Genomic DNA, 20,952 nt, shown 5'->3' with positions numbered 1-20,952 from the left:
ATAAATAACAAGTGCTTATTAAAATTTGACAAATTATTGATCCAAAATTGATGCATACATAAGCTTACTGCAATTCAGATGTATCATCTGTTTTTTTAAGAGACACTAAGGAAAGATAAATTTGCATTAAAGGAATTTCTGATCTTCTACTGTATTTCCTGAAAAAGGCCACAAACCTTTGATGCAGTCAACATAAACCTGCACTGCAGTCAGGTTTGTGTGTAAAATAATCAATAGGGTTTCTGGAATTTAGAGGAACTTTTCTTTCTACTGGGTAATCTGGTTGACCTTGAAGTGGGACAAATAGAGGTAGTAAACAACTAGTCTAATACTCACAGCTTCCCATCCACTCTTTCTTCTGAGTCCCCGGTGTGGGGGTCTGGCTTTCCATCTTTACTGGGGCTCTGTGAAGTCAATCTGGAGCCCAGAAACCAGGCCTGTCTCTGCTGGTGCACAGACCTGAGAAGAGGTGTGTACCACTGTCAGGTCTGTTGATGGCTCCTGTTACAGAAACCCTGTTCTGGCACTTATCATATTACAATAAGGACACAGATCAGTGACAAAAGACATCTAATTCCCTTCCTCTGTGCATAATTTATGCATGTTTCTAAATTATGCCTGTTTATGAATGAGGAATCCATATACTTGCTTTAATATAAAGCCATTTACTCTATACATCTAGCAATACAAGTAATATTCTAGTCCATAGTATCCATTCTCTTAACACCTAACAATTAGTGAGCAATTTTATTAAACTGGACAAGGTAGTTTTAGGTTTGTGTTTGGGATATGCTGAGAGCAAGTCTCTCTTCACAAAAAAATTAACACTATTGTTCTAGAGCACAGAATGTGCATTAAAACACTGGTACAAGGAGCTGTTGGGCAGACAGAACAGAAAATTTATCTGCCACTGCATCAGAATTCGCAAGGATTAAATTCTACAAACAAATATGGAAACGCCTATGCAATTTATAATATAGAGAGACCACATTCTTTTTTCCTTTAATAAATAAGTACAGCAAAAACTTGTGCAAATTATCAGTGAATGATTTTAAATACTTCTACCAAGAAAAAATAAATAAAAAATAAATTCTTCTGCCAAAACTAACACAGATCTAAATATTACATGGGCCTAAGAAAATTTTCAGGATTCTACTATCATCACTTCTACCGAAACTGTATCCAAAGTAGACTCATAAATTCTTATGAATCAAAAGCAATAATTTCTTTTTTTACCTTCCACAGTTCAATGGCCACTGGCTGATGTGGTGGATTGTCATGGTATATTTCTTCCACAGTTTTTTTCCAAAACTGCATTCGCATCAGTCCAATTGCTTTTTCAGAGACTGAGTCCTTGATCTGTAAATAAGGTTAAAAACTTTAATAAATACACTGTCAACACTCTGAAAGTACAGTATTTATTTAAAAAACAAACAAACAAAAAAAAAAAAACCCTGCATATGTAGACAGAATGATTGAGCAAATGGTGGAGGGTGGATTTCTTGGCAAAGTTTAGGGTTCAGATCCCGGTGGCATGTAGTAAGCACAGCAATACAGCAGCAAAGGTAATCCTTTTTAAAGGTGACCAAGAGGGGCTGGGGTGTGACTCAGAGAGGTAGAGCACTTGCCTAGTATGTGTGAGGCACTAGGTTCAATCCTCAGCAACACATAAAAATAAAAAATAAATTAAAAAAGGTATTAAAAAAGGTGACCAAAAGATGATGTCCCTCTTTGCTCAGGATCCTCCAATGGCTGCCCATCTCATTCAGAGTAAAGGTCAAGTGACTGCAGTCATCTCCAAGACCCCAACTTTCATCCTCACCTTCTGTGCCCTCCTTTCCCTGCTATCCACACTGGCTTTCTATTCTTTGTATCAGATGTGCACATGCCTTGGAGCCTTTATACTTGCTGCTCTTTCTGCCTAGAACACCCTGCCTACCTACTATATAATACACTCCCTCACTTCCTGCAATTTTTTGCTCTAATACCTCCTTCTCAGTGAGGTTTTTCCTGACCACTACATAAAATAGGAAACCTTGCTATGCTCAGTTTCCTTCTCTCCCCCTTGTCCTGCTTTACTGTTCCCCACAGAACTTGTCTCCTCTGATATATTATACATTTATTTGTTCATTGAATGCAGGAACTTTGCAAATTTTATTCAATGCTATACCCCAAGGACCTAAAATAGTATCTAGCATATTTTAGAAAATTAATTCTTGTTGAATCAGTGAACAAACAAGTACATACAAAAAAGTAGCAAGATGCTTCTAAGAAGTGACAGAGGATTCAGAGAGAACACTAAGGGTTTATTAAAAATGGAATTTAATCACTGATAAATTGTCCTGGAAGACCACAGTGTGACTGTTTATAGCTAAACTGTGACTGACTTAACATGCTGATATGCAGTTTAAACTTGAGAAAGGACAACCCAAGACATCCAGGAATACTTCAGAGAAAAAAAAATATATATATAGCCAGTCTCATAAACACTACAGATTCATAGTTGTGAATCTCAGTTTTACCTTGGTGCCATACTCACATCCTTTTATTCATTCCTTGTTCATTTCCTATAATATTCATCAGAGAAACTGTACCAAACTTGCCATTCTTTTCAAGTCTCCAGTACTTTCCTGCTCCTTTACTCTCAATATCTGAACTCTCCATTCAATTTACTGAGTAGACAAATGCCATTCTACTTAAACTCCTTCATTTCCACTCCTCATTTCAATTTGTTTTTTATCAGTACACATACATACTCTACATTTGAAAAAAAAAAAAAGAAGTCTCCTTCCTTTGAAACTTTTAAGACAAAAATGAGTAAGCATGCTCTAAAGTCTGGGTTTGCTAAAATTTCTTTCATCCTCACTTCACATTAAATTTATAATATTAATTTTAAAAGTGTTTTAAAATCTAGGCATGAGGGCACATACCTGTAATACCAGCTACTTGGGAGCCTAAGGCAGGAGGATTGCAAGTTTAAGGCCAGCCTAGGCAACTTGACTAGAACTTGTCTCAAAAATAAATATTAAAAGGGGGTGATGGGCTGGGGATATAACTAGACACTTGCCTAGCATGCACAGGCCCTGGGTTAAATTCCTAATAGAGACCAAAAGAAAAAAAAAAAAAAAGAGGGCAGAGATGTTAGCTCAGTGGTAAAGTGCCCCTGGGTTCAAAACCCAGTATGTCTGTGTCCCTCTCTCTCTCTCACTCTTTTTCTCACTCACACACACATACACACACACACACACACAGCTGAAAAATTTCCATATATATGTAGATTATGTAATTGGAGAGAATAAGCAGTAATGTTCTGATTAACTTAACAGATAAATGTGCAATGTTAATTGCATAGTTTTGTAATATCCTCAGAAAATAAATTTAAAATTCCAGGATTTATTTGTTTTATTTGTTTTCTACAAATATAATTTGTAGAAAAATTAAGTTTATCAGCTAGTTTTATTTTTGGTATTGAATTAAACCTAAATAGTTAATAAAAAAAGAAAGTACCATCAGAGATCTAAAATACATCTAATATAATAATTACAACTATATTTCTTTAATATAGTTATATTTGTTTAGTATTAAACATATCACCATCTTGCAAATAACAGTTTAAGGTATTTTAATACCAGCCTGAGCCAGTTCCACATTGAAGGCTCTCAATGCAAAAGCAGAACTTCGGGATTCGGCAGGGAGCAGTAGGGAACATAAATAACTTTCATAATCTCGTTTCCTGTAACAAATAGAAAAAAAAAAAAAAAGGTAGTTACTCTTCACTTTTCAAACTACACACAAATACGGGCGAAAATTAACTGAAATCAATGAGGCTTTCATTCAGAACAGGTCTGACCTTTCTTATCTTGTCAATTATTTCTAATTATAAAAAAAAATATACCTGCTCCCAATTTCAGGACAGTTAAAAAGAAATTTCAATTTATTATTATTAAAGTAGTACTTATAATTTTAATTGTTTCAGAGTCACTTTGCTTGTAGTAAGAATTTGAATGAGCTATAAAAGAAGAAATCAAGAAAATACTTTATGCAGTATTGGTATAAATTCAGAGTTCTTAATATAGAGATAAATAAATCTGAAAAATAAGACATGGAAACCAATATAGGACTGTGTGTGCACAATTTTCCAGCAGCATTTGCTTAAAGAACCTTGAAGCAATATCCTCTCATACTCCCAGCATCAGTGAACATACCAAGCACCTGGAACTTGTTCCTAAAACCGTACTCCACTGAAAGAACCTAGGGGTCCTTAGAAGAACAACTGACTCAGGGCTTAGGTAGGAAAATAAAGGAGGCCTGAAACATCTTCTTGAGCAGAAAGATACTTTTAAAGAAAGGGGGAGATGTGACAAAAGAGCACAGAAACTGGCTTGGCCTAGTGTGCAATAACTTGAATATCAAAAAGAATAGACAGCTGGAGTAATGGTATATTCAGGAGGCTAAGGCAAGAGGATCACTTGAGCCCAGGAACTCAAGGTCAGTCTGGGTATCATAGCAAGATGATATAGAAAAAAATAATAAAATAATGGCTAGGGATGTAGCTCAGTGGTTAAGCATTTACTTAGTTCACAGGAGGCCCTGGGGTTAAAGTTTCAGCACAGAAAACAAAAACAAAAACAAAACATTGAAACACATGTATTTTTAAAATTCCCTTGCCTAATCAAATCCAAGGTAGTTTAGTTTATTCTAGTATCAGAAGCCCTTGTGACCAAGTACTTTTAAGACATGATACCACTTAGAATGCTGACTAGTAAAAGCAAGGCCCTGGGTTCATCCCTAGCAGGGGTGGAAAAACAAAACAAAACATAAAAAAACGAAACCTTTATGCCAATGTGGGTGGGTGGAGTGGTAAGCCACTGGTCTCTATAGTCAGACCTGGATTACAAGGCAGGCTTAACCCACCTCCACAAATATTAAATAAAGAGCCATTCTTAACTGCCAACCCTTTCCCAGAGCTACTAGAAGAAACAAAACACTTCAAGTCTCTGACTTCATGATGCTATTCTAGTGAACCTCTTTCAAATTCCCCTAAACCCCATTTCCGTCAGATAATAATGACTTACACTGCACTTAAAGTGCCCTTAATTATGTGCCAGGCACTGTTCTAAATGCTTTCTCACAACCCTAAATGGTAGGTCTACATTTGTCCACCACAATTTATAACGGGAATTAAACAATTACCTATAAACTACTTTTATTAATGCACATCGGCATAGAAAGAACACAATGTAAATTATTGTAAAAATTAACAGCTAGCTGTTATGTGAATAAAAAGGGGGATGCATGCAAAACACGAATGTCGGTTAAAATCAAGGTTCTGGCAAGGTGATAGGTGTGGGCAGGCGAAGAAATTTTGCCACGATTTAGTAGTGGCCCATGTGAATGTCCCTGTCGCCTCGCTCCCTCCACGCGCGCGCACTCGGACGCACCACAACGCACACAGCCCAGAGAGACACAAGGAAGGCGTTGGTCCCCTAGCTGGGGCAGGACACTAGCCCCAGCGGCGACCACCTGACCCCAAGGGCAGCTCTACGACCTGCCGCAGGGGCAGGCCGGGCTGGCTCACCGCAGCAACTCCAGGCAGTAGTGGTCAGTGCCCGAGACGCCCGGCCCACTGGTTGCCACCACGCTCCTCCGGGTCACCGCGGGCCCCGGGAGCCGCCGCACGCACGCCCACATACTACGGGGCCCCGGCCCGCTGCGGCACAGACTAGGGATGCTAAGCTGCAGCGGGCGCCAGCCACAGCCCACCGTGGAGGCCGCCATGACACTGACGCCGCGTGCCCTTCGACCCCGCGCCGGCGGCTCGCAGCGACGCCCCCTATAGGTCCAGAGGCCGCCTAGCAGCCGGGGAGGGCAGCCTAGCGTCTCGGCTCAGAGAGGAGCCAGGTGGCGCTGTGGTCCTCTGCATCTGGGCCACCGCGCTCCCAGCGCAGGTTCCGGGGAAAGCCCAGCCCAAGTCCGGCCGATTCCTCCGGGCTACCCCTCCCACATCCACCCAGGGAACCCCCTTATTCCTCCTCACAGCACCTGAGTTGTGAAGGATGCCTTCTTCTTAAAGGAGCTACCTTGCCCTGTTCTCAACAGGGGAGCTCCTTTTTTTTTTTTTTTGTCTTTCCACATTTTATTGGTGCACTATAGTTGTACATAATGATGGGGTTTGTTGTTATGTATTTTTGCGTGCACACAATATAACAATATAATTTGGCCAATATCACTCTCCAACACTCCCCTCCGGCCACCCGTGGTCTCTTTCCTTTTCTGATCTCCCTTGGATTTTAATGAGCTTCTCACCACCCCCACACCTTACTTTTCCTTTTCCCTCTCTCCATATATGAGAGAAAACATACGACCCTTGATTTTCTGAGTTTGGCCAACCGGTGCACTCTTGGCACTTTGAGAGCTGCAGCACCTTCTGGGAGGGACTGTCCTGCACATTGCTAGATAGAAGTTTGCCGTTCCGAATGGCCGGGTATGGTGACCTCCAGAAGACCACAAACATTCCCAGAGGTTTCGGGCAGCGATGCCCTGGTTGGGAACCACTGGTCACCTTTCTCAGGGAGAACACTAATGGTCACTACCTTTTTTTTTTTTTTTTTTTTAATTAATTTTTATTGTAGGTTGTTCAAAACATTACATAGTTCTTGATATATCATATTTCACACTTTGATTCAAGTGGGATATGAACTCCCATTTTTACCCCATATACAGATTGCAGAATCACATCAGTTGCACAACCATTGATTTACATATTGTCATTCTGGTGTCTGTTGTATTCTGCTGCCTTTCCTATCCTCTACTATCCCCCCTCCCCTCTCCCCTCCCCTCTTCTCTCTCTACCCCCTCTACTGTAATTCATTTCTCCCCCTTATATTTTTCCTCCTTTCCCCTCACTTCCTCTTGTATGTAATTTTGTATACCCCTGAGGGTCTCCTTCCATTTACATGCAATTTCCCTTCTCTCTCCCTTTCCCTCCCACCTCTCATCCCTGTTTAATGTTAATCTTCTTCTCATGCTCTTCTTCCCTACTCTGTTCTTAGTTACTCTCCTTATATCAAAGAAGACATTTGGCATTTGTTTTTAAGGGATTGGCTAGCTTCACTTAGCATAATCTGCTCTAATGCCATCCATTTCCCTCCAAATTCTATGATTTTGTCATTTCTTAATGCAGAGTAATACTCCATTGTGTATAAATGCCACATTTTTTTTTATCCATTCGTCTATTGAAGGGCATCTAGGTTGGTTCCACAGTCTTGCTATTGTGAATTGTGCTGCTATGAACATGGATGTAGCAGTGTCCCTATAGTGTGCTCTTTTTAGGTCTTTAGGGAATAGACCGAGTTGGGGATGGTCACTACCTTTTAGCTCACCTGCTTGTTGATTGCCTCTCCCACTGCACTCCCTGAGGGTGGTTTCATCATTTTGTTTCCTGCTTTATCCCCAACGCCAGTCCTTTGAACATTATAGAAACTGATTTGCCTCAGTTCACTTAAAGGTAAGGTCAGGTATGGTTCAAGTATTCAAAATGTCTGTATTATTTTAAATTGGTGTTTGGTGAGGGAAAAAAAAAGAGGGGCAGGCTACAAGCCACAGTCTGCTTTTCTGGGCCCCCAAGGTCCAACATTTAACTCCAAGAAGTCCGAAAATTCTCAATTTAAACCTTAGGTCCTTATGAAGATGTGTGTATAGAGGTAGAAAGATCAAGTATATTTTTATAGTTTCCTAGCTTGATTTATAACTGTTAAATATTTGTTCACATGGTACATGGACCTCCTTTGGTACTCTTACCCTCAGACCCCTCAATTTTTAGTTAAGTCAAATTGCCATCACTGGTCTGACCCAAACCACCAGCTGCCTATACCTTGATCCCAGGGACTTCTCCCCGCTCCAGTTTGCAATGCAAACTGTTCTGTGTTGCATTGCAGCCAGACTGGTTCTTTCTAAAATGTGCATCTGATCGTTGCTCTTTCCTACTTGACAACCTTTACTGTGTGTGGGATACAGTCCCTTTATGGTGTGGCCTCTATTTATCCTCAGTCTCAATTCTGCCCATTTGCATTTGTGACTGTAGCTTAATGTTTGTTTAAACCAAAGGACAGCACCTTGTTCCCTGGACCTAAGAACCCCTTTCCCTAACTTTTGATTTCCTCTTTGAAATTGCTTCTCTTAGGCCTATCCACTAGCCCTGCTCCAGCCCTTTTTGCAATAATGTCCTCTCTTCTCTCTGAGCTTGTCCTTTAGCTCTGACAGATACATGCCACTGTTTTCAATACCACAATTTAAATCTACTCCGCTAAAAAAAAAAAAAAAAAAAAATTACCCATCCACATTTTCATTTTGATCTCCTGCCAGTTTTTTTTCCCCATCTTGACATCTTGTTATTATTTCAAAGTCTACATGTCTGAAAACCAAATCAAACGAACTTTCCTCCTTGTCTCTTTATTTGAACAGTGTCCCCCCTCTCACAATCAGTGGAAACACTTCTGAATCATCTTTGCATCTTTCCTGTTCTGTATCTAGTATAATCTATCTTCATGCACATATATGCATGAAGATTCTCCACCTAATTTTTTTAAACAATATTACTTTTTGTTGGATATGCGATATACTTAATAATTTTGCATCCATGGCAGCATAGCTGGTACAAAAGTACCTGGATTCAGATCCTGGCTCCACCTCCTATTGCTTCATGACCTTGGGTGAATTAGGTAATTGTGCCTCGGTTTTCTCACCTATAAAATGGAAATAATGATAGAATCAACCTCACAAGATTACTATGATAATTAAGTAAATTAACACATCTAAAGTAACTGAGAAAGCACCCAGCCCATAATAAGCACTCATCCAAAATCAGCTATGTAGGGAAAACATTATGAAAGGCTTTTCAAATGAAGAAAAAAAGTTGTTGGTTTTCTTCAATAGAAAACCAGACAGAGTCCTGCATATTTGCCTCTGTGGTGTATGTGTATTGTCTTTGAGCTATTTTACAGGTTTATTTGTTGTTGTTGTTTGTTTGTTCTTGTGGTACTGGGGATTAAACCCATATTTTACAGTTTTGGAAATAAAAATTATTCTTGCTCATAAGTATGCAAATTATGCTCAATGGAAATTCAGTTGGTTATTATTCTATGACTATTGACCAGTTTTACCAGTTTAAGCAGATTAATTTATGCATCCCTGACTGCCTATGTATGTCTGGTACCTTGGGTACTCCTTTGAACTAGTTGTAACATCTTACTGGTTCCCTCATTAATTAGTTAATGAATTGAATGAAATGTTTGACTGTAATGCATTCATCTTATATCTGTATGAGAGTCACGATTTCATAGCATTTAAAAATTATTAACAGCTATCTTTCGCTATTCCATTTTACTTCTGTTATCCAGTTTCATATATTTCTGAAGAACCTGTTTTGCTTATTTCCTAATTAGTCTAGGCCAAAGAGTCTACGTTGAAAAATACAACCATTTCTCATCATCAGATATGAATATTAAAGATGTTATGAGCCCAAAGAGATATTAAATCTGAAGGCAAATCTGTTATTCAGCTTTCAGTTTCCATAACAAATACCTAGAATAAACCAACCTAAAAGGAGGAAAACTTGACAGGTGTGTTGGTACATATCTGTAATTCCAGCTACTCGGGAGGTTGAGGCAGGAGGGTCAGAAGTTTGAAGTCAATCTGGGCAACTTAGCAGGACACTATCTCAAAAAATAAAAAACATTGGGAATATCTTAGTGGTAAAGCGCCCCTGGGTTCAATCCCCAGTACCACAGGGGAAAAAAAGAGGAGGATAATTTTATTTTGGCTTATGGTTTAAGTCCATGTTCACCTGGCCCTGTTGCTTTTGGGTGTGTGGCAACACAGTATATCATGGCAGAACACATGGTAAAAGAAGCATATTCACTTCAAGCCATCCAAGAAGCAAAGAGAAGAATATCCCCTTCAAAGAAGAGGCATGCCTTCCTCTAATTAGGCCCCATCTGCTGAAGGGTGTAATGCTTCACAGCAGTGCCATAGGCTGATGACCAAACCCTCAACACATGGATCTTTGGTAGACATCCATGTGTCAGCAGGCTTATAGCAGCAGGCTTCCAATTAATGTCTACAGAGGAAAAAATTAAGAACTTTTAAAATTATACCAGGAAGAATAGATTATTGCCAACTAACATTAATTGAAATCTAGTATTACAAAAATTTGAGTGATTTTTTTTTTCTTATACGTACTACTACTACAGGTCTGTTCTGTTTTGTTTTTGTGGCACTGGATTCACATCCCCAGGCTTTCTATATTTTTATTTTGAGACACGGTCTCGATAAATTGTCTAGGCTGGCCTCAAACTTGCGCCCCGCAGCTTCAGTCTACCAAGTCAGTGGGATTACAGGTGTGTGTTGCCACACCTAACTCTGCTACAGGCTTATTAAATAATTGTGAGTATGTGAATTTATTTCTTTGTCTAATTCCTTAGTGTCAAAACTATTGTTTTGAAATATGAATACACTTTTATTCATTTATAACCAAGGCTGAAGCTCTGTGCTTATCCAAAAAATAATGTAAACATAAATGACCACAGAAGCATAATTTGTTAACTTGGCCTTTTGCTGAGTTATTTGCTCATTGAGTTCCCTTCAAGTATATGACTCTATCCATAAAGATATAAGGGATCTGTGTGGTTGTCAATGAAACATAGTAACATTTCTTTCCAAGTGTTAGCCCAATAAAGATTGTTCTTTGGTTGATTGCTACATTGTGAGTTATGCCATACAGCATGTTAGTTATGTCTTATTATTCCAACCTTTACTTCACCCTTTGTGTTTACCATGGCCTTTTGTTAAAAAGTGAACTCCATTGATTATGTTAATTGTCAGGTTGGCCCTCAGCTTTCATATGACACCTTGTGTGTCTAAAGGATCTGAGAATCTACATCAGATCACAGCTGGTTAAACTTCCTGGACAAGAATTCTCTCTAATCCAAGGCTCTCAGGGATCAACTAATTTCTTCATTCATTTCATTTTATTACTTATTTTCCATGGAAAAGTATATATATGAAATCTGGAAAACACAGACAAATCTAGAGAAACATCATGCTAAAACCTGTAATTCAAACAATTACTATTCATATTTTTAAATTTTCTTCCATCTTTTTCCTGTGAATCGGTTTTTTGCTTGTTTTATATATTGACTTGGCCTAACATTGCCATAAACATTTCCTTATGCTATTATTCCATTCGTTTAAAAGTATGTGCAGTGGCACATACCTGTAATCCCAGCAATTTGGGAGGCTAATATAGGAAGATTGCAAGTTCAAAGCCAGCCTCAGCAACTTAGCAAGAACTGTCTCAAATTAAAAAATTAAAAGGGTTGGGGATGTATCTCAGTGGTAGATCACCCCTGGGTTCAAGCCTCAGTACCACAATAAATAAATAGATAGATAAATTTATTGAGAGTTTTCTATGTGCCTAAACTCGACCAAGTGCTAGATTGCCAGGATAAATAAATAGAAATATCCCCATATCCTTCCTCAAAGAGCATAATATCTGGTGGTAGATAAAGACATTAAACAAATAAAAATCATCACAAGAGGCAGGGGGTCTAGCTGTGGTAGAACACCTACTTACCTTGCCTACACACACACCAAAAAAATAAAAATAAAATACAGAAAATGTCATCACAAATAAACATATAAATACAAAATACCATAACTGCCATTGTATTCAGAAGAGTATAAATTTAGCTGTTTAAATAAAGATACAAAATAACTGATTTAAACAAGATAGACTCTCAAGTAGCAATTTAGGTATAAGCAATCTAGAGTTGCATGGCTATCCCAAGGTCATGAAAGTTGTGCAGCTTAGGAAACCTCAGTTTTTGCCCCAGGCAACCTGGACAGTTGTCTCCCTACTGATACTAATGTTATCATCTCCATTTTAAAACAAAGTATGGAAAGAGTGAGTAGTTTTTACCCAACAGTACACACTTAGTAATTGGCAGAGGCAGAATCTACACTCAGGAAGACCTCTCCAGAAACTGATTCATCTCTATTTTTTCCTACCAGGCAAAGAGTGCATTGGAAGAAGAATATTCTACAAAAGGGAACTTCATTTACAAAAATCCTGAGTTAGTAAAGGATTCAGAGCCCTCAAGAACACAGTAAAAGCTGTGTACCCGGAGCTGAGTACGCAGAAGGATAGACCATGAGACCCTGGTGAGGTAAGCAAGAATCAAATGATATGGGGGTCCTGTAGGACCAGTTGAGATTTGGGGCATTTATATTAAATAAATTGGGAAGCCATTTGAGAAATTAAAGAATTAAAGCAGTGTTTGACATAATCTAGCTAGATTTTATTTTTTTAAATTTAATTTAATTTTATTATTATTTTTTTTTAATGCTGGGGATTGAACCCAAGGCCTCATGCATGCTGGGCAAGTACTCCACCACTAAGCTACATCCCCAGCCCCTCTAGCTTAGGTTTGAAAAGACATTTCTGGCTTTTGCTTGGGGAATAGCTTGAAAGCAGGGAGACCATATAGGAACTTATTGCTGGAGACCCCAGACAGAACTGTTGGTGACTTAGATGAGTATGATTGTGAAGATGGAGAAAATTGGGTGGATTTCAGACATATTGGTAGACCTAGGGCCAGTAGAATTGTTGATGCACGGGAGAGGCGGGGAAGGGGAAGGCCTGATTCCTCCTTTTGGAGGAGCCCCTTTCCTTCATGTCTAGTCTCTTCTAGAGGAGCCTAGCACCATCCTTGGTCCAAAGTGATACATTTGATTAATGAATTTAAGCTCGGTGTTACCACTTCCATCACCAGTAATTGTCCCAGGACAGTGCATATGTCCCTGATCTGGCCAATGAAACTTGAGGAAAAACTCCATTATCATATTTTCATCACTTTCTCTATGTGAAAGTCAGCTACCATGTCATTTGAGGGAGATGAGTCCTGTGCCTGTGATCTAGAATATGGATTTTCTCCATGTTTGGTTTTGCTTGTGAAATCTTTTCTATGTAGACATTTTTTAATATATGTTTATGTAGTCAAATATATCATCATCTTTATGATGTCTGGGTTTTATGTTATCTTTAGAAAGGCCTTAACCAAAAAAAAAAAAAAAAAAAAAAGGAGGAGAGAGAGAGAGAGAAAAAGAGAAAGGAGCCAGGCATGGTGGCACACTCCTGTAATCCTAGCAGCTCAGGAGGCAGAGGTAGGAGGATTGCTAGTTCAAAGCCAGGCTCAGCAACTTAGCAAGGAACTAAGCAACTAAGCAACTCAGTGAACCATTTCTTTAATAAAATATATATAAAAAAAGAGTTGGGGATCCTGCTTAGTGGGTAAGCACCCCCTGGGTTCAATCCCTGGTACCAAACAAAAGCAAACACAAAAACAAACCAAAAAAACCCAAAGGAATGATCTTACCTGTTTTTTAACTTTTTTTTTTTTTTGGAGGCATAAGAATTATGACAGTGACCCAATTTTTTTCTTTTTATCTACTACCATGACTTATTTAAAAACTCACCCTTTCCCTCTTTGATTTGAGGTGCTTCCTTTTTCAAAGGAGAAGGTCATGTGTGTATTTTGTGTCAATACCATTGCATTTGTCTATTAATGTTCTCCTGCCACCCTCTTGATGTTGCTGAAGCTTTAAAATATGTTCTGATATGTATCTGTTAGACTTAATCCTTCCTCGTTGCTCTTTTCCTCTCCCAGAGTTTTCCTGGGCATTCGCCTTTATTTTTCCATTTAAATGTTAGAATCCATTTTTCTATTAAAAATTTCTGAAGATGTTTGCATTAGAATCATGTTAAATTTATACCTAACTTGCTGGGCATGGTGGCACACACCTGTAATCCCAGCAGCTCAGGAGGCTGAGACAGGAGGATTGCTAGTTCAAAGCCAGCCTCAGCAACAGCAAGGCACTAAGCAACTCAGTGAGACTCTGTTTCCAAATAAATACGAATTAGGGCTGGGGAATGTGGCTCAGTGGTTGAGTGTCCCTGAGTTCAATCCCCTGGTACAAAAAAAAAAAAAAAAAAATACACACACACACACACACACACACACACACACACCCCTAACTAATTTTGTGAGAAATTGGCATTTTTATTACAGTGAACATTTATAAACATTTTTTATGACCCCCTTCTAGTCATTTTATTGATGTACGTAAAACATTAATATATGCCCTTATTCAGTCCTCATATTTTTGCCAACTAAACAATTCTCAAATTAATCATTATAGAAAAGAAAAAAAATTATTTTTCTATACTCACATAACACTTCTGACACCAAATGTGTGGTTCTTTCATATCCAGCAAATCTAAAATGAACTATTTGGAGTTAGCAGACTCCACTTGTTAAGAAATTCATCCCACAAAACTGTCTCCTACTTCAGACACCAATAGCAAGTAGTGGATCCCCAGGTCCCCACACTTCAGTTTGGTTTGTCTGTAGATCAGAGTTTGTTAGGACTGTTTTCCTTAGGCTCAGTCATTCATTACAGTGGCTCACAGAATGCTGGGAAATACATACGTTTTATTATATAGAAGATAGTAAAGAATATAGACGAACAGCCAGAGGAAGAGGACATAGGATAAAGTTTGTGAGAAAGGGCACAGTGCTTCCGTGCCATCTCTGAGCGAACCACTCTCCCAGCACCTTAATATTTTCTCCACCCACAAAGATCTCTGAACCACATAGTTGAAGGACTTTTATGGAGGCTTCTTCATACAGGCACGATTGATTATTAACTCAATTGCTAGCTCCTCTCCCCTTCCTGGAGAGGAGATGGAACTGGAAGTTCCAGACTTCTAATCAAGACCTCTTGTGACCAGCCCCATCCTGAAGCTAACCAGGAACCTACCAGCATTCACCTCATTAGAACACAAGATCCTCCTACCACCCAGGAAATTCCAAGGGACTTAGGGGCTCAGTGTCAGGAACCAGAGACAAAGACAAATATTATAACAAAATATAACGAGGATGCTCTTGTTACCCCTGACACTCAGGAAATTAGAAGGGCTTTAGTAGACAAAGAGCTAATATATATTTCTCACTTTGTCACAATTTATAGTTGAAGCTTTGTCCTTAGCTGTAATTTTTACCTTATAATGTTTTCCTAGAAATGGAATTGCTAATCAAAGACCGAATCTTTGAGATATCTGAAATTGCCAAAATTCTTTTCAAGAAAATTGAAAAACTGTGGATGAAAATATTAGAGATTTATTACATTAGAAAAAACCTCACATTCTTGCTACTCTAATGGGCAAAAAATAATATCTCACTTTTAATTTTCATTTGTTTAAAAGTATAGAACATTTCTTGTTTATTATATACTTGCACTTATTTTTTAGAGTTTTATTTTTAACATCACCTTTTTTTTTGTTAAAAGCCTGGAGTTTATCTCAAAGTGTAATTTGTTATTACCCATTTTAATTTAGATGCTCTTAAAGTTTTTCTTTTAAATCCAGATAAGTTTTTTTGTTATTGTTGTTGTTTGCTTGTTTATTTATTTGTTTGTGGTGTTGGGAATTGAACCCAGGGCCTCCTGCATGTTAGGCAAGTGCTTCACCACTGAGCTATATACCCTAGCCCTTGTAATATTTTTTTGTTTTAAAATACGTACATAATCGGGCTAGGGATGTGGCTCAAGCGGTAGCGCGCTCACCTGGCATGCATGCGGCCCGGTTCTATCCTCAGCACCACATATAGACAAAGATGTTGTGTCCGCCGAGAACTAAAAAATAAATATTAAAATTCTCTCTCTCTCTCTCTCTCTCTCTCTCTCTCTCTCTCTCTCTCTCTCTTAAAAAAAAAAAGAGAGAGACAGAGTCTCACTAAGTTTCTGAGGATCTCACTAAGGTGCTGAGGCTAGCCTCATACTTGCCTCAGCCTCCTGGGTTGCTGGGAATTACTGGCATCTACCACCACACCTGGCAGATTTTTTCCCTTGTTAATGTATACCATTTGTTTTTGTGAGAAATACCTTCCCTATACATAAATCACAGTTGGAGGGGAGCTGGACTGAATATGAAAATATCATTAAGGAGACTATGAAGGTTATCCAGACAAGAGATTATTGTGGCTTGGACTGGAATGATGGCAGTACACACAAAAAAAGAGGTAAAGAAGTCAATCTATATTTTGCAGGTTGATTTTCTCTTATTTGTGAAAAATAGAGAAGGAAAAATTGGGTAGAGTATCATGAAAATCAAAGGGAGATCAGTAAAATAGAGGAAATGGACCAAGGGGAGGGAGAAGGGAACAGAAAGAGGAATTACTGACGAATGATATTGACCAAATTATATTGTTGTATCATGTGCATTTACAAATATGTAACAACATATTCCATCATTATATATAACCATAAAAATATGGAAAAGATAAAGTGGTTTGTAAGTTGAGTTGCTGATTGACTGATTGATTAATGGGAGAAGGTAATGAATAAAAGAAATAAGTAATGGTTCCTAGTTTTTCTACGGAAGCAGCTGGGAAATGGGTGTGTGTTTTCTTGAGCTGAGGAATGGTGGAGGATATTTTGATGCATACTTTCTTGGTGATATTCATTGACATATGATTCCCTTGAGCAGGATCTTAAGTGCAAGTTGATTGCGTCCCTGGACTCTGTTCTTGCCCTGGGTTTTTACTCTTTAACCTGCCCTGTTCTAATGTACTTGCCTGCTTTGTAGGAATGTTCTCGTAGTGTTTACACAGTATTCTTGAGTTTACCTTCTGTTCCTTTGATGACTGCTTCCTGGGTACTAACGTAAGCTAGGTTTTCATTACCTGGGCAGTGGGGTGCTTGAGAAGGGGTGTTTTGGGCCCAGAGGATCATAACAAGGTGGGAGGTGCTCCTCAACATTCTGCTTTATCAGATTGTTGCAATGAGGGCCCTTGGCAGTTATTGAGGGCCAGTGCTGCCTAACTCACCACCAAGTTTTATTTCAACATAGGGTCATCAAGGGAGAACCTAGCTTATGGATGTGTGCTTGGAATATCTAGTTTGGAACTAATCAGTAAAAACACAGTCGGTGAATTTTTTGTTGTTGTTGATGTGGTTACTGTGCAGAACAGTGCCCAGTGAAGCTTCTAGTCCACCTTGAACTCCACAAACAAGTTCAGAAGACACCATCATTTCAAAACATCAGAGCAATATCAGAGTTCCCACTACAGGGGAAGAAATAAAGGTCGTAGTCTCTCCTCCCCAACCCCTCTCCCACCCCATCAGTTTGATACTATATTTGACTGTGCTCTCTTAATGACCCAGAGAAGATGTCTCTGACTTCCTGCCAAAAGTGCACTTTCTGAATTGTTTTTTCAGAGAGTTTCAGTGGCTTGTGTGGAGCTATTCTGTGCACACATATACCCTGGAGCCTTCTGGCAACCCAGGACATGTGCCAATAAGGGCAAAAGGCTCACTGGCGTTAGTAATCTATGATCTTAGAACAGTTTGTTTGGGCAAAACTACTGCTCTTTCTTGAGAAATAAGTAGTTTACATCTTTCAGAAATTACGTTCTAGCTGATTCACAATTTTATTGCATAACTAAAGGTCACACCTGTTTGTCACCAAGGATATTTCCATTTGGCAAACAAAATACCGGGAGATTAAGTTGTTCCCTCTTCCTGGAATGTCCTTGTGTTCAGTATCTTCAAGGAGGCCATTTGGCGATGATCCCAAATCCCTGGCCTTTGACCAGCCACCTAGGGCCTCTACAAATTCCCAAAAGAGCTACATAGAGGGACAGTTCTGGAAAATAAACATGTTTATTATACTGTTTTTACAACCCCCACTGCTGGGCTTGTCTGAATCACTTCAAAGGCAGAAAGACACATAGAATGACAAACTCAACACAAATGATGTGACCCAAGACCTAGATCAAATTGATAAAGCTGCAATCCCAAGCTTTCCTGAGATTTGGGGGTACAGGAAGAAAACCTTGAGTTCATCTTATTCACCAAAAGTATAAATGTCTTTTACCCACCTCATGAACTTCTGCACATCCCATAACCCTATTCAAATGCCTCTTCCTTTGTGAATTTTCTTTGACCATAGACACATGCAAGAAAAATTAGTTCCTTCATTTGTGATCCTGAGCAGTTTGTTTCTCTTTGATCACATTACCTGATGTTACTGTGCTAATCTATTTACATGGCCCTCTTCTCCATCTGCCAAAGGTAGCCTCTGTGTTATTCCTCTTTTTATCTCTAGTGCCTGGCTGAGTGCCCAGCATTGGGAGGTGTTTACTGTATTGTTCTGAAAGCCAAGTTTTTTGGCACTGGGAACAAGGCATCTGGTTGTGCAGTTTGTATACTGCACAGGCATTCCCAGCCAAGACAGCAAGAGGACCCATGTGGGATTGTCTCTGAGCAGGGGATCCTTTATGGTCACCCAGGCATATGCTTGCAGGGCTGCATCTGCCCTGAAGGGACTCCTAGCTTGCATCACACACTTGCAATTGTACCAACTGGAAGAGCAAATTAGACCCAGCAACTTCAAGAATGGCAGAGTATGAGGAAAATACAAAGTTGAAAATAATATTTCCCCTTGTGAAAAGTTTCCACTTCTTTTTAATAGTCAAATCTTGCAATTATTGGTTTTAGGGAATGTTTTTGTCAATTTGAGCAAGAACTTGAACGTATCATTTTTCTTAGTGTACCATAATTACCATCTTTTAAAAATATAGAATTGTACAATTTTAGACCTGAAAGTTAGTCTTCTACTGATTCAACAAATATTTTCTGAGTATTTCCTAGTGGTTATATTTTTACCATGAACCAAGCACTATTAATTGCAATAAAATTGGCCAGTGTCAAATACCTGTTCAGTGACAGGATTTTTTATTTGCTAAAAGGGTGCCTACCATGTTACTATCAGAAACAGAGGCAAGGAGGTCACTATGGTAGTGCAATTATAGTTTTATATATGTGTTGTTCTTTGGTTTCCACTGTGGTCTTATATGGCCACATTTTCAATGCAGAAGCTGCCTTTTATTTAGTTTGTTCAGCTTTTTCTCCATCTCTTCCTACTCGCCTATCATAAATACACTATCAGCCATTCTGGGGATATTGCCACTAAATGTTCCAGAGATTTAAGGCACAAAATCATATGTGTAAATAAGGAAGACTGATGGTGGCCTCTACACAATATCTGTCATAATTATCACATAGCTATTGTCTCTGTCCATAGGAAGGGGCATAACTATGGTGAATTGCATCTTCACATCACAAGCTATGGTAAATTGTATCTGCACAAGTTGTTTCTCATATTTTTTTTCTTACTGTGGTAAGATCAAAAAGAGATCAAACCCAGGGCCTCATGCATGCTGGGCAAGGACTCTACCACTGAGCCACATCCCCAGCCTTTTCTTTTCTTTCATGGTATTGGGGATTGAGCCCAGGGGTACTTTATTACTGTGTTACATCCCCAGACCTCCCCCACCTTTTTTTTGAGATTGGGTCTTGCTAAATTGCCCAGGCGGTACTGGAACTTGCAAAGCTCCTGCTTCAATCTCCTGAGTTGCCAGGACTACTGATATACACCATTATATCACATCTGGCAAGCTGTTTCCAATAAGACCTGAAGAACCAAAGTTTAAATAGTATGATAGATAAAATAGATGATAAATAGATAGATAGATAGATAGATAATGATTCCAGGTTATCTTTGTGATAATGTCATTGCAACAAGGGAGGACAAAAAAAAGGTGGAGTTGCAGTTCTGTGCCATAAACTGCAAATAGTTTATGTGTGTCATAACACAGGTCAAGTGACTGGGGAATATGGCCTATCTGTGAATATCACCCATCAACCACATCCTCCCTTTTTTGTTTTTTACTGGGCCCCCTTAAGGGACTAGGGCGTAGATAAATCTTCTGTAGCTTCTTCCTGCTGGGAAGGGGCAGTGTCTGGACACTTGTTTGGGGCATGGGATGTCATTGAGGTAATGGTGAGGGTCAGGAGATGTTAGCAATGCTCACTCCAGAAGGCCCAATTTTGGTGAGGGGTTGGTATTCCTGTAACAGAAGCTAATTCACAGTTTGGTTTAGAAATTTTTTGAATCTGGTCTTGAACAAATCAAATGACGCAGGGAGTAAGCATTAGCAGAAGGCCTATGACAAGGAGAGGGGTCAGGAAAGGAAGTGCCCACTGAAGAAGGAAGTTACTTGGCTGCCATCCTCCAACAGAGGAGAGCTGTGGTTTCCGAAGTTCAAGGTCCTGTTGGAGTTGTTTTATCTTGTCTTTGACAATACCAGATTGATTGACATAAAAACAGCATTCCTCTTGTAGACAAAGTCTGCCTTTTTCACCCATAAGAAAATCAAGGCCCCTTTGATTCTGCAAAACCACAGCAGCTAAAGAATCAAGCTGGGATTGTGTGGTTAGTTTGGTTTGAGCAAGTTGCTGTAAGTCCCCTAGAAATTGGAATGATAGCTCCTGATAATAGTACATAGAGATGGCTATACCAGCTGTACCCGTAGCAATGCCAGCTGTGATCCCTCTGATGTTAATAGGTCCAGTTCATGGTGGTTTTGTAGGATCACAGAGGCTAAAGAGTCCAGATGACTCTGGAGTGTTAGTATAGACTCAGCTACCTGTTGGATACCCCCTATCAGCCAATGGGAGAACTGATGAAAATAGGTAATGGATGTGGTTATTCCTGAGTTCCTGTGGGTAGGCCTAGGAAATGCTGGTGGAGTGGCCCAAAGGAGGAAAACAGTGAGCTGAAGGGGGAAGAGCAGGATGGAGCAGCCCAGGACACATTAATTAACAACCTTATATCTCCCTCTATGGAGGAGCAATTCCTGGGACAGGTTCCCTTAGCAACAGGTCAGAGCAGGGGCAGGTTCTTGATAAGGGTGGAGGAAGGGCTCTAAAGGAATTAACATTTCAGTCCCTCAGGAGATAGTCTTCAACTTGCCTAACTCAATCGAAATTGGC

The 20,952-nt window shown here is 39.3% G+C and overlaps 1 protein-coding gene across 3 annotated transcripts in view; it reads right to left on the bottom strand.

Annotated features, from left to right (window-relative positions):
- Window positions 1–5,794, bottom strand: part of Ndufaf6 (NADH:ubiquinone oxidoreductase complex assembly factor 6) — a 35,672-nt gene extending 29,878 nt beyond the window's left edge. Inside the window, exons 1-3 of one of the 3 annotated variants that reach the window (XM_076835641.1) lie at window positions 5,579–5,794; window positions 3,634–3,733; window positions 1,237–1,359 (exon numbers count right to left, since the gene is read on the bottom strand). In XM_076835641.1, the coding sequence (XP_076691756.1) occupies window positions 1,237–1,359; window positions 3,634–3,733; window positions 5,579–5,778 (423 nt within the window). In that variant the 5' untranslated portion in view covers window positions 5,779–5,794. Of the gene's footprint in view, window positions 1–336; window positions 460–1,236; window positions 1,360–3,629; window positions 3,734–5,578 lie in introns of those variants that run through there. The other 2 variants (XM_076835642.1, XM_076835643.1) reach the window with 2 other exon arrangements.
- Window positions 5,795–20,952: the final 15,158 nt, after the last annotated feature.

Source organism: Callospermophilus lateralis, chromosome 16 (assembly GCF_048772815.1).
Source record: "Callospermophilus lateralis isolate mCalLat2 chromosome 16, mCalLat2.hap1, whole genome shotgun sequence".
Taxonomy (NCBI): domain Eukaryota; kingdom Metazoa; phylum Chordata; class Mammalia; order Rodentia; family Sciuridae; genus Callospermophilus; species Callospermophilus lateralis.
The sequence above is the reverse complement of the archived record's forward strand: the minus strand, read 5'-3'. Positions and strand labels throughout refer to the sequence as shown.